The sequence below is a fragment of the Motacilla alba genome, chromosome 2, assembly GCF_015832195.1.
Source record: "Motacilla alba alba isolate MOTALB_02 chromosome 2, Motacilla_alba_V1.0_pri, whole genome shotgun sequence".
NCBI classification, from domain to species: domain Eukaryota; kingdom Metazoa; phylum Chordata; class Aves; order Passeriformes; family Motacillidae; genus Motacilla; species Motacilla alba.
This window is the reverse complement of record NC_052017.1, coordinates 103147527-103159565: the sequence shown is the minus strand read 5'-3', so window position 1 is coordinate 103159565 and position 12039 is coordinate 103147527. Positions and strand designations below refer to the sequence as shown.

At 40.5% G+C, this 12039-nt stretch overlaps 1 protein-coding gene across 6 annotated transcripts in view; it reads right to left on the bottom strand.

The window, feature by feature from the left end:
• Positions 1 to 12039, bottom strand: part of MYOM1 (myomesin 1) — a 77927-nt gene that overhangs the window by 10281 nt on the left and 55607 nt on the right. For all 6 annotated transcript variants that reach the window (XM_038127246.1, XM_038127247.1, XM_038127249.1 and 3 more), the window contains 10 exons: positions 11488 to 11547; positions 11169 to 11236; positions 10511 to 10624; positions 9860 to 9947; positions 9113 to 9151; positions 8914 to 9019; positions 6948 to 7111; positions 5373 to 5409; positions 5034 to 5056; positions 3439 to 3494 (listed from right to left, as the gene is read on the bottom strand). In XM_038127246.1, coding sequence (XP_037983174.1) covers positions 3439 to 3494; positions 5034 to 5056; positions 5373 to 5409; positions 6948 to 7111; positions 8914 to 9019; positions 9113 to 9151; positions 9860 to 9947; positions 10511 to 10624; positions 11169 to 11236; positions 11488 to 11547 — 755 coding nt within the window. The remainder of the gene's footprint in view (positions 1 to 3438; positions 3495 to 5033; positions 5057 to 5372; positions 5410 to 6947; positions 7112 to 8913; positions 9020 to 9112; positions 9152 to 9859; positions 9948 to 10510; positions 10625 to 11168; positions 11237 to 11487; positions 11548 to 12039) is intronic.

Genomic DNA, 12039 nt, shown 5'->3' with positions numbered 1-12039 from the left:
AAGATGGGACAGAAAAGAGATGCCTGGAAGGCTGTTTAAATGAATGGACAGAAAAATTGACACCTCTATAAAAGTGAGAATATCTCTGAGAACAAAATAAAAATCCCCATGTGCCCAACCTGAGGACCAAAATGACAGCAAAAGGGAATGGGAAGTCTTTCCTCTATTAGCAACACATAATTCTTGATACTGAAGGAGGGCAGATTCCAAGTGAGAGGTGGCTAGCATGGTGGAAATGGCCTCTATCTCATTTCCTGCAGCACCTACAGCTGGTGACCACATGGGGCTGTTGACTCCCTTCTCTTGTAGCCCACTGGAGTGAGTGTCATTTTGATTGCCCTAGCAATCCATCTTTCTGAAAAACAACTGGGAAACGAGGTTTTACGTTTCCCCGTCTTCCTTATCACTCTGGATGCAAACATGCCCTCAGCCTTAGCCAGGAAATGCATAGGGACCCCTTCAGGTGCTCAATAGTTCATTATTGTCTTCTGATTCTCAGGCAAGCAAGAGCTCAGCACTAAGTGGCTCCAGCTGCCACTCCACTACAGTGTTAATGAGCTGATGTCCATGTCCACACAGCTCCATTAGTGGCACCATTCAAAGCTGGGGTGTTTGAAGTGCTGTCATACTCCATAATTCAAAGAGATTCAAGCAGCAGCGATGATTGTTTTCTTCTTCTAAATCATTCCTTAAAATAGCTACGTTTTCCTTAACCTTGCATCACTAGCTCTTGTTTGATATGAGTGATTCTCTTAATGTTCCCAACTCTTTCTATTTATTTTCCAGCTACTAATGTGCAGAGATGTGTCTTATACTTCACTACATAGGTGGTGAGATCTTGGTTTTCTAGAAGGTAATTCCATACCCAAGGAGAAACAATTGCTCACTGTGACTGCACCTATCTGTTTCAGATTTCTGTTCTTTGGGCAAGAGATTGTCTTTGCTCATGTATATATGTATTACTCACTGAAACCCTTGATTATAATACTGTGTTCAACCTGATATTATGGTAAAAAAAGTGTCTCTTGTACTCCTGGGCCCAGGGTATTGAGGCATGTCCACTTGAAGCAACTAGCAGCTGCAAGTCCAGACCCTTTGTGCCCCTCCCTACCTCTTCTGCCTTTTACTGCAGATTATCATGACTAGGGTAGTAGAAGTGGCAGAGAGAAATGTGTAATTGTATTTCTTTTTAATTGCATATTCTTTCATATTAGCACAGCGTCACAGTCGTGGATGGTTTGGGGAGTGGATTGAAGCAGCTCAGTTAAGGAAATCTGCTCCCTTCCTCCAGGATGTGAGGATCAACACCCCTGGCAGAAGGGTAGAAAAGTGAGTTGGCGGGAAGAAGGATGTTACATGTTTATTCTATGTCTGAAAGTGCCTCTCAGAATCCTAAGCCTCTTCACTCATTTACAGGCCTTCATTAAAACAGCCACTAAGGTTAAGTTGGCTGGCGGGACACAAAACTTACGCTAGCATTCTCTGTAAGGTCAGGTTCCTCCCTAATGTGAACTGACACTTAGCCTTTTCCAATTATACCACACTGCTGAGGGGCATTTATGTCTATCAGTGGAAGCCTCTTAGGCCATCTGGAATGCTATTTGATTAACACTAGGTAAACACTGGTTCATTCCTTCTCACCCATATCCTTCAGCTCACACACAAAATGCTAATAAATGGCATCACAGTCACAATGTTAAGTTTAAATTTGAGATATCCATGTGCTTGTAAGATCAGTCTTGGGATACCAATCTGTTCATATAAGCCTGTGGTTATGGTGGCACTGGAATTCACAATCAAATCTTGCCAGACCTCTACTACCTCATTTGCTGTTTTACAAAATCCTCAATGATTGTGCAATTTGCATGAGTTACACAACAGAGAATTGCATTCTTCTCTCTCCAGCATATATGCAAACAACAGACAGATGAGCCAACACCACCCAAAGCAGCTCTGTTTTCCCTGATCACTCTCTGTCCTACTTAAAACGATCCTCTACTGAATCAAGAAATGTAAGGTCAAGGATATTTGTCTCGAGTTCTGGGAGTATTTCAGCCATGTATTCAAACGTTACCAATGTCCTTGCTGTCAAGGACAACGTGTGTCCGGGTAAGATTTTGCAACTGATTTTTACAAACTCGTTTTATAAACACTGCACATTTTGTGTCAATGAACTCATACACAATTTCATATCAACTCTCTTTTGTCTGAAAGCTTAAAACTGGTTAAAGTTTACACCTAAGTTTACACCCTGCCAAACATCATGAGAATCTCGCCTCCAAGCACTGATTAGCTGAGAATCTACTAATTCATTCTGTTCCTTTGTGTCTTCTTTCTACAGTTACAATGTTCACCAGTTCTTCTTAATTTACAGCATTTCTCAAACTGCTAAATCTGTTAAAGAATTTGATTTTGTAATGTCAACATACTTGATTTTCTCAGAACTGCTGCAGTCTATTATCTTGTTGGCTATATCTCATGTTGTTAAGCGTTTCAGAATAAGATTTTAGAGTCTTAACACTTCTGCTGAGCTTATAATCAAATTCTTTTAACCCGGTTGACCTACTGACAGATAAAGCCAGAAACACCAGGGAGCTGCCTTACTGTAGTTGTCACATTACAGGTTTTCAGTGACATTCACATGCCCTATTTCACTGTTCGAACACACTGTGAAGAGGAACTGGCTGGTGGAAGAGCAGCAGGAAGTGAAGAGCAGGCACTTCTTGGTGTCAGTACTATTAAACAGCAAGTTGTAGAAGCAGTGTGCTGGGAAAAAGTTGTGAGACTGAGAACTCAGTTTCTGGGTCATCTGTTCTGTGCTCAAGCATCAATGTTCCTCTGGGAGTACCTTACCATAATCTTTCAGCTAAACTCTCCTAATATAATCCAGTGTAACACAAGTGACTTATTTTGACTTCCTTCTCCTTTACCCTGAGGAAATAGAGAATTTTTCTCCTGTTGGCTGCATGAGAATTGAGTTATTGTGGTTTACTGCTTTTACACAATTTAAAAGCCAGCCTCTACAGGTGTGATTACCATGCCACATTGCAAAGAATTTAATTGCAGAAGGCATAGAATTACTGGCTCCCATGTGAAAAAAAAAAGAGTTAAACTTTCCTGATACAAGAAAAAAATCTAACTGTGAAACCTGTGCATGAATTTTTAAAGAGCTGGTTATATAAGGAGTTTTAGTCCCAATTCACATTGTCATCTCACTTTTATCTAATTCTTAAGGAAAGACACTGCCCTGAATACATAAACCCATCTGTGCAAGTCCATTGAATTATGTACAGAAGGCAGGGGAAGAATAAATAATGTAGCAGATTTTAAAGATGGCATCTTGGAAAAAGAAAAAAAAAAAAGGTGAATGTTTTCCCATTATTGGAAGACATTCAAGCAGTTGGGATGTTGTGTAAAGCTTCAGTTAATTTGCTGTACCTTGCCCTCCTGGATGGTGACAACATCGGGCAAACCTCCAAGTACCCGTGCACGATCTGGAAATAAAGAAGATTAATTTTCTTTAGTGTCTCAAAATCAACTGCCTGCCGAATCCTGTTTCTCTTCTAGTTCTTTCCTTTTTGTCTTATTTATGTACAACTTGTCTCTGATATCTGTACTAGCAGAGAACTATCCAGCATTTTTAGCACACCATTTGGACTTTAAAATATGTTGAATTCACAGCAAAAGATGTGTTAATAGCTGGTGTCAATCACTTACAGAGAGGAATTAAAGTACACGTGCAGTGTCCTGCAGACTTTGATATCAATTGAGTTTTAATTCTTAGTGCACAAAAAAAAAAATTACTGTAGTAAACTAAAAATGTTGGGTGTCCAAAGGGAAATGAATGACACCTGGTAAAGTGCTGAAGATTGGCTTTTAATCTAGATACAAAGACAGACCTCAGTCTCCGTGGCAACAATGAAGTTCCACCACTTGTGTGTATCTGTGTGTAAATGAGACTGGTACCTGATTGATCTAGCTTTGAACTCTAGAGTCCCATAGAAATCTTAGACAAATACAAATAAGCCAACCACATGCAGGCTGTAGTGCACTTATCCTGGAATACGGATTTTGTTCGTTACACGTCTGGGCGGAGCCTGGCAGAGGAAGGAAATGACTGTACAGAATGTTCCCCTCTAGTGTGCTCTGTAGAAGATGTGCTCTGGAGCACAGAGATAACAGCCTTAGGAGACCAGGAAAGGCACTGTGTTGTGACAGTTAACATGCCAGCACCTTACGGGTAGTCCAGGGTCAGAAATTAAAGGTCAGGGCAACCACTGACCCCTTTGCGCTGTCTTAGGCGAGACTTGTGGGGGTTACTGTTTACATCCAAGCCCTGCTCTAGCTCTCTACATGTTTTTCTCAAATAACTTTTCAAATGCCAGTTCTGCCCTCATTTTTTATGCAGGTCTGAAAGTCATTTGAAGTGAATTTGAACAATTCATTTTTCCATGGCTTCTTCTGCAAGTAGGGAGGATAATGAGTTTAATAATTCAAGTTGAAGTCTAATAACTTACTCCTGAAGTAGTTAATACATACTTTTGTTTTAGTTGCTCTGTTGGAATTGACATACAGGCAAAAGTGTGAGGAGATTCTAAACAATTCAAAGGCTACTGTTGCTTTCTTACCCATTTCTGTAAGTAATGCAGAGCCATTTGACATTTTAGAGCACTCAAAACTAGCCAAATTATTTTCTCGATCTTTTGAAAACAAAGAGACTTTTGTGCAGAGAACATGCATGAGAGAACCCAGCAATAAAGTTTATTTTTAGAGAAGGCTAACTGATACTAAGAATGGGAGCTTAGATGAGAAAAATCAACCTAACCCATAAGAACAATATGATCAGCTGCAATGTTAAATCAACAAAGGGTCACTTATTTCTCCTTGGTGTAAGGACAAACTTATTTTAGGATGAGCACATGCATAGAAACATGCCTACATGCCCTCTCTTTCCCAACACACAACCTTCCTGGAGAGGAAGAAAAGCTTCATAAACAGTTTCTTGTAATCATTGTCAAAGAAGGCCTACTTACTTTTCTCTGCAATCGCAGCTTGCCTGGAGTTGAAAAAAAACAAAGGGAAAGTCCAATTTCAGTTAAGGTTTACTTAGAGTGATTGAAAAATAGATTATCTTTTTAACTGCTTTTAATCCATTAAGGAAAATCTCTCTCATTGCTTGGCAATACAGCTTTATCTTTGCTACCTGACTGTTATATAAGAGTTGCACCAAAGAAGTCACATGCAAAACTCCTACGGGCTTCTGTATGACTAGGACTTGTTTCATAAGATAAAGTTATCTCCAGCACAAAACAAACAAATACTGTTATTATTTTATGGCTGCCATTACTGTATTTAGATGGCATAATACTTACTTTAGTCTCTGGAACTCAGCAAAGGCTTCATCAAAGGCTTTGTAAAGAGGAAAAAAGTGCATTTAGAGATAAATCATCACACAAGTTTAAAATTAAAATTAATAAATAAATTAAAAACGTAGATGCAATAAACTTAAAATGTAAAATTTAAAATGCATGCATGTGTACCGTACAAACACTAAAATGCTGAATGGTTTGACTGATAAGGGCCATCTGGTATATGGCAGCTATTATATATACACATGAATGCATAAACACACTTTTTTCTTCCAGAAGCCAGGCTTTTAGACAAAGGGCAAGAAAGTAGTGGGCTGAAGTAATTTCAAAAAAGAGAGGAAGAAATGCACAATACACCACCCAAATGTGATTATGGCAGTGACCTTCCAAACATTTTATATTGTACATCCCTATATAAAATTATTTTGAGCATGTGCTCCCTATATGTAAATTTATTTCTAGATTATGTAGATGTATACCAGTGAAGTACACTGGGTCATCTTGCACACACCCATCTGAGAGACCACCGGGTTATGGAATACAAGAGATATGATTTTCCAAGGATTTTTCACATCTGCTTGAAGCATCACACTGATGGCTGCGAGCAAAGTGAACAACAAATTGTTGTCTCCTTTGTAAATTCAGGCTAAGCTGCCGTCATGGGGGAGTTCAACCTCTCCTGCTTTGAAAGGGAAGAAAGAAATGTCTTTTCCTAGAAAGTGTAGATAGAGTACAGAAGGAGCAGCATGGAGATGATTAAAATGTTATCACCCTTACACAGAGCTTGCAAACAAAAAGTGAAGCTTTGGGGATGGGAACAACTGGGAATGGAAAGTGCAGTTTGGAAGGAGTTAATCTGTTCTCTAGGATCTGAGAGGTCTCTCAGAGTAAAAGCTTCCAACAGTCAATCCAGATTTTTCCCCTAACCGTCCTTCCTCATGCTGATGAGAGGTCTTGGCATCTCTGAAGAATGAGTTTTATTACACCCATCAAAGAAATAGGGTAGGAAAGTATCAGAACAAACTTGTCCCTCACTTCCTCCTGGAAATATTCCTTGGAAGAGAGACACACAGAAGGCATTCAGTGCTACAACTCATATTTAAAACTGCCAATCAATGCCAGCAACACAAGAGGTTTTGTAAAATAGCTCAGAAACTGGGCTGGCACCTCAGTAGGCAGACTGTAAGTGGATATTTGGAATAGGAAATTTGTTTGTATTTTATTACTTGAGAGCACAGGTTGGGGAAAACAAATGGCATGGGCTGGGGAGAACAAATCACAGAATCACAGACTAAGCTGAGTTGGAAAGAATCCACAAGGATCATCAAGTCCAACTCCCAGTCCCGCACAGCACCATTTCCTAGAGCTACATTGTGTGCCTGAGAGTATTGTCCAAAAATGCTTCTTAACTCTGTCAGGCTTGTTGACACAGTCCCTACAAAAAAAAGTCAGACTGGTGGGCGCACACACAGACCCCAAAGGGTGACAGGTTTGTGGCAAGATGCTGCTGTAGATGTTCCCATGCTACCACAGTACACTGCCCACACAGTGATGATGTTAGCAGCAGGAATGGCCTACCTTGTCCAGAAAGATCCACTGTCTTTTTGTGCGTTGTATTGCCATCAAAGAGTTCCATTATGTATCTGCCTTTGTCCTGTGGAGTCGGCTCATTGATCTGCAACCAGATCTGCTCCCCGGTGACACCAGTCCTCATCCGGTCCGTGAACTTAATCTGGGTGTCACTGAAAAGTACAAAACAGTGTTACCTTTTGGCTGTACTGTAGTATAAAAAGGGTTTGCTCATGTTGAGTCACTGAGCACAGCTGGAGTTGCTAAATGATTTTCAAAACGCTATAGTATGCCACAATAGTCTGAAACTTTTGAAGTCAAACCCTTGCTAGAGTTGTGAGCCAGCTGGGCAGAATCACAGCCTTTCCCTGTTCAAGGTCCAGCTATCCTCAGAGCTTGCAGAAAAATTATGCATCTCAGTCTGCATCCTGAGCCATAGAAAAGCTGTACAAGTCTAAAAACCAGATCTCTTAAGGGTAGCCCAGGCATCCACAAATGTTGCTGGTCTCTTTTTAGCATAGGTTTATTTTTGCTTGGGCAAAACAAAAGTATACAGGGCTGTATGTACAAAAAAAAAAAAACAACAAACACTTTTGTCAGAAATGGTGTTTGCCCAGTTAGAATGATTTCTGATGCTCTACTGTGTTTGGAATTTAAATGCACTTTGACATAAGCATATCTTCTTCCATTAAAAAACCAGAAAACAAACCAAAAACCCAACACCCCCCTCCCTCACTCCCCAAAACCAATTTCTTAGCTTTCTAGCTAAGCGGTTAATTTCTCTGGATGAGGCAAAAGGTATTTGCCAAATAAGCTACTCATTTCCTTGTTATCTTTAAACTGATAACTTTGAATGCACTCGAGGGAAAAAAAATTCTAGATTAATTTGACATGCTTCAAGATGAAACAAGTTTCTAAAATGAAATGGAGAAAAGAGAGAAAGAGAGAGGGAGAAAAAAACCCCACAATACTTCATATTGTCTTGCACTTATTTGAAATACTTGGGACTTTGGATGATACCAGGTCAGAATGGGTGCCAGGAAACAAGAAGGCCTCAAATGGCTTTCCTTTCTCTGACAGGGTGCTGGTTAACATCAGTGCCAATAATTACAGCAAGCCTGGTACAGCACATCCTGGGTATTCTGTGCCTCATTTACATGAGTTTTATTGACAGATCAGTAATTCAGATTCCATCATACAGACTAACTGCTACCATGTCCACAGGAAGTGAAACAGCAAGAATAGTAATAATGGATTTGAAGTGATCTAAGTTGTTTACATCTCTTGGTTTTCCAGTGCAAACTGTTTGTGGTGGCTGAGAACTCAAAGCTGTCTCATAGATTTGGATGTGCAACTTCCATTAATTTTATGGGGAGCTGGGCATTCAAATTCTTTTTTGAAACCTCAGTTCCTCTGTCTGTCTTGGTTATGTTTGTAGTGCTTGCAGGAGGGGCTGTCTGGATTTTACTGCCGCAGGCACATGCTGGAATTTGCTTTGCCTCCTAAAAATGAAGCCATGCATTGAGAGGATATGCCTGCTTGTCCCAGTTCCACTGAATTGTGGCTTCTAGACAAGCAGACCTCCAGGGCAGGTGTCTCTGAGCCCATGGTGCTGGCCTCTTTTGAAGCCTGACGGTCTCTTGGGTTATATTTGCATCACTCCTTAAAACTGAGTCAGGGAAAGATGCAGCTCCCACTGGGGAGGTGGGAAGTGCTCTGAAGCAGCACCATCCTGCTGGCATCCTGTGGCATGGGACTGTCTTTCATGAGAGAAACAACAGGAGGGCCTGAAACCACCACGCCTGACTCTCATACTGATTTCGTGTGAATGTAATTGACTGAAACAAACTCATATGAGCTAAGGACTCATGAGAGAGGAGGGGAAACCTGGGCCTCATCTCTCTCACATCCAGGCTCTTTCTGAATCTATGAAAGCAAAATTGCACTGGGTTTTGCAAAGCTCTTGTGTACTTACTTGTGCACCCAGCCTACTCTCAAATCTTCTACATAATAAGTAACATAGGAGTACAGTCTGATACCCTCAGCTGTGCTCTGGATTTTCAGGTCTGTGGCAGATAAAGCTGAAAGAAGAGCACATGGTTTTATGCAGCCATACAGCCATTCATTGAGTGCCACAATGAGTCATTCATTAGAAAAAAGAATTAAGTGCTTACCAATCCTTCTGCATACTTCATTCATCAGATCTGCAAAAGCTGTGGAAATAAAATCCAAAGACTAAGACTCTGTGTCTGCAGTTCAAGCACAGTCAACAGCAGGACAAATACTGGCTCTGAAATATTCTCCCCAGAAGGTTTGAAAAACCAGTCTTTGAAAAAGCTACCTTTTCAAGCATATTAGAAATCTGAGTAATGCAGAAGTGTAGCCTGTTATTTTACAGTTTCCAGACTTTATTTAAGTGCAGTCTTGATGAATACTGCTGCAGTTGAACAAGATGATGTTATATTATTTTATTTTTTTTTTGTAAATGACACTGTTCAGCTGGAATGCCAACCCATTTATATACATTCTAATGGATAGGAGTGGAATGTTAAGAACATAGTAATCACAGTAAGTGGAAAGGCCTCAAGTAATTGACAAAATATAATAAAAAATTTTTAAATTATCTAGCTCTGTATTTTTTTTCTATACTTGTAGGCTTATTGATAGCCCCCTGGGGAAATCTGTTGTCATTTTGCTTAGTGGTAATCACTGCATGCTCCCAAAATTATACACAATCCAGATGTAATAAGCTGTTTTCAAATGTTATTTGAACTAAAAAATCTCAGTTTTTCTAATCAGATGATGTTGTATGCATGAGGAACAAAGCCACAGGAAGGCAACATGTGCAGATGCCTGTATCACCCTGAACCCACTTCAGTCCTGGTATCTGCTGGTGTGGCTGAGCACAGCCAGACTCTGACCTGTATCCTTGAGCTTCAGCTCACTGGAGTCCTTTCCTCTGTCGTCCTTCAGTATGACTTCATATGTGCCAGCATCTTTCTTAGAAAACTGCAATATTATAATGATAAAACCAGTTTTCAGAACACGTTCTGTAGAAAAATCTAGATTTTACTTGTGAACCCAGCTGATATCCCATCCCTGTCCCCAGCAGGTACCTGATGCCTGAGGCTGCCCTGTGCCCCCCAGCTGCCCTACTCCTGGCTGGGGTGCTGGGATGGGCTTTGGCAGGAGGTCCTGGTATGCAGGACCTTGTCCTACCCCAAATTTCTGCAAGGCTGGGTATGAACCAGAGCCCTCTGGTGACTCTGAAAGCCTGAGTGACAAGCACTTTCCAAATGCTATTCAGAATGGAAATGTGGTCTCAATCTGTTGCTAAATTGACATGCAAAGGAAGTGACAAGCTTATTATCTCTTCTGTCATCATTTCCTGAAAATCTGAACAAGCAGTTACAGACAGACATTTGCTTTAGTGAAAACACAGACGCCTTGTGAGCTTTTCCATTTTTAAAACCCACTTCCTTTTTCAATTGTTCTGCTGGAGTACCAGATTAGATCATATAATGCATCTGAACACTAATTTCAACTGAAGGCTAATGAAGACAGTCACTCACCTCTGATATCAGCAGAGTACACACACCATCCTTAAAGTCATGTTCTTCATCTACCATTATCTCCCTGTCATCTTTATACCACACAATGTGTGTTTCCTTCTTAATATTAGCCACCTAAAATGGATGAAAACCACATTGCAATTATTCACTTCATCTGAGCAGGGGAGCTCAGTGTTGTAATTCGGGTTAGTTTGTTCCATGGGTTAGAGTGTTCGGGTCTCTTACAGAAGAACAGCAAGATTTACAACCTGATTGCAGTGAGTTACTGCAGGCCTCCATTTTAAAATGTGGGAGGCAAGAGGGAAAGTAACAGGGATACAAACAGAGAGAAAAGGAGACCAGGGAATGAGTTGATCCTGCCCAGGGAATTTCTACATGCATAAACAGGCCAAAAATTAATTAGTCCCTGGATTTACAAAGACTTGTCATTCCTTTTCAGGTGCCTTTCTCTGAGTGGGTAGCTGATAGACCTGAAGAAAGAAATTCAAGCTATTTTCCAACATATTTTGTTACATGCAATGAGCTATCACTGTCCAACATGCAGCTGGGAGTACAAAAGCAAAGGGCATGTCTTTAGTCCCTTCCCAACCATCTAGGTAGTGGTAGGCCAGTGTGGTGTACTCGGAATATTGTACTCAGGGTTTTCCTTGCCCCTTACCTTACATTTCAGCATCACATTACACTCATCAGTAACTTCCCATCCCAGTTTATCCACGAAATGAGGACCTGTTTGAAATTACAGGTATATTTTTAAAGGTCACATCAATGGTATTCATGATGCAAAATGAAAGACAGATGTGTTTTACTTGACAAGAATACTGTTATATTTTATTGTGGTGTTGTTTTTCCTATTTCTGCTTCAGAAGTAACCACGTAACACAACAAAACCCCTGTATTTCAAATGAACATATACAACTATAAACAAACTCTTAACAGACAAACACATCTGTGATACTTATAGGTATTTGTATTATCACCTTGTTTCCTGTGCCACTCTTTTCTCTGGAAATCTGCTTCATCCTGTAGCTTCTTGAATACTAGGAATTAAAACCAGCAAGAAATACAAGGTTAAACTTCATGTGCCATTTGTACAGTGCTGAAGGTTACTGTAACAGTTCAGTCTAATCTGTCCCTTGGATGTCAGTGAGAAGCTGGCCATAGGATCAGGTTTTCACTGGACATTTCAGAGTGTCAGAAGCAGATTATGGCTAACTCAACTTCTCTAGCTCATCAGGAGTTTTATGTGTCCTGCCTGATGATGTGCACTCCCTGATCATACAGCTCCTGGTAGGAAGGCAAATGAGAGGCAGCAGAGTCAGCAGCTGCTTGAGCTCTAACAGGTGCAGCTACTTGTTCCCAGCTGAATGGGCTTTTTATATGGGAAATGTTCATTCCACCCATTGGAAAGTAAACCACGACATGCTGCAGTATTTCACGTATCTGTAACAATTCCCCTTCCTCCCATCATTTTAAAAATTTCAGTTCACACACATGCCCTGTCATGTAGGAGGCATGCAAAACTGTGACAT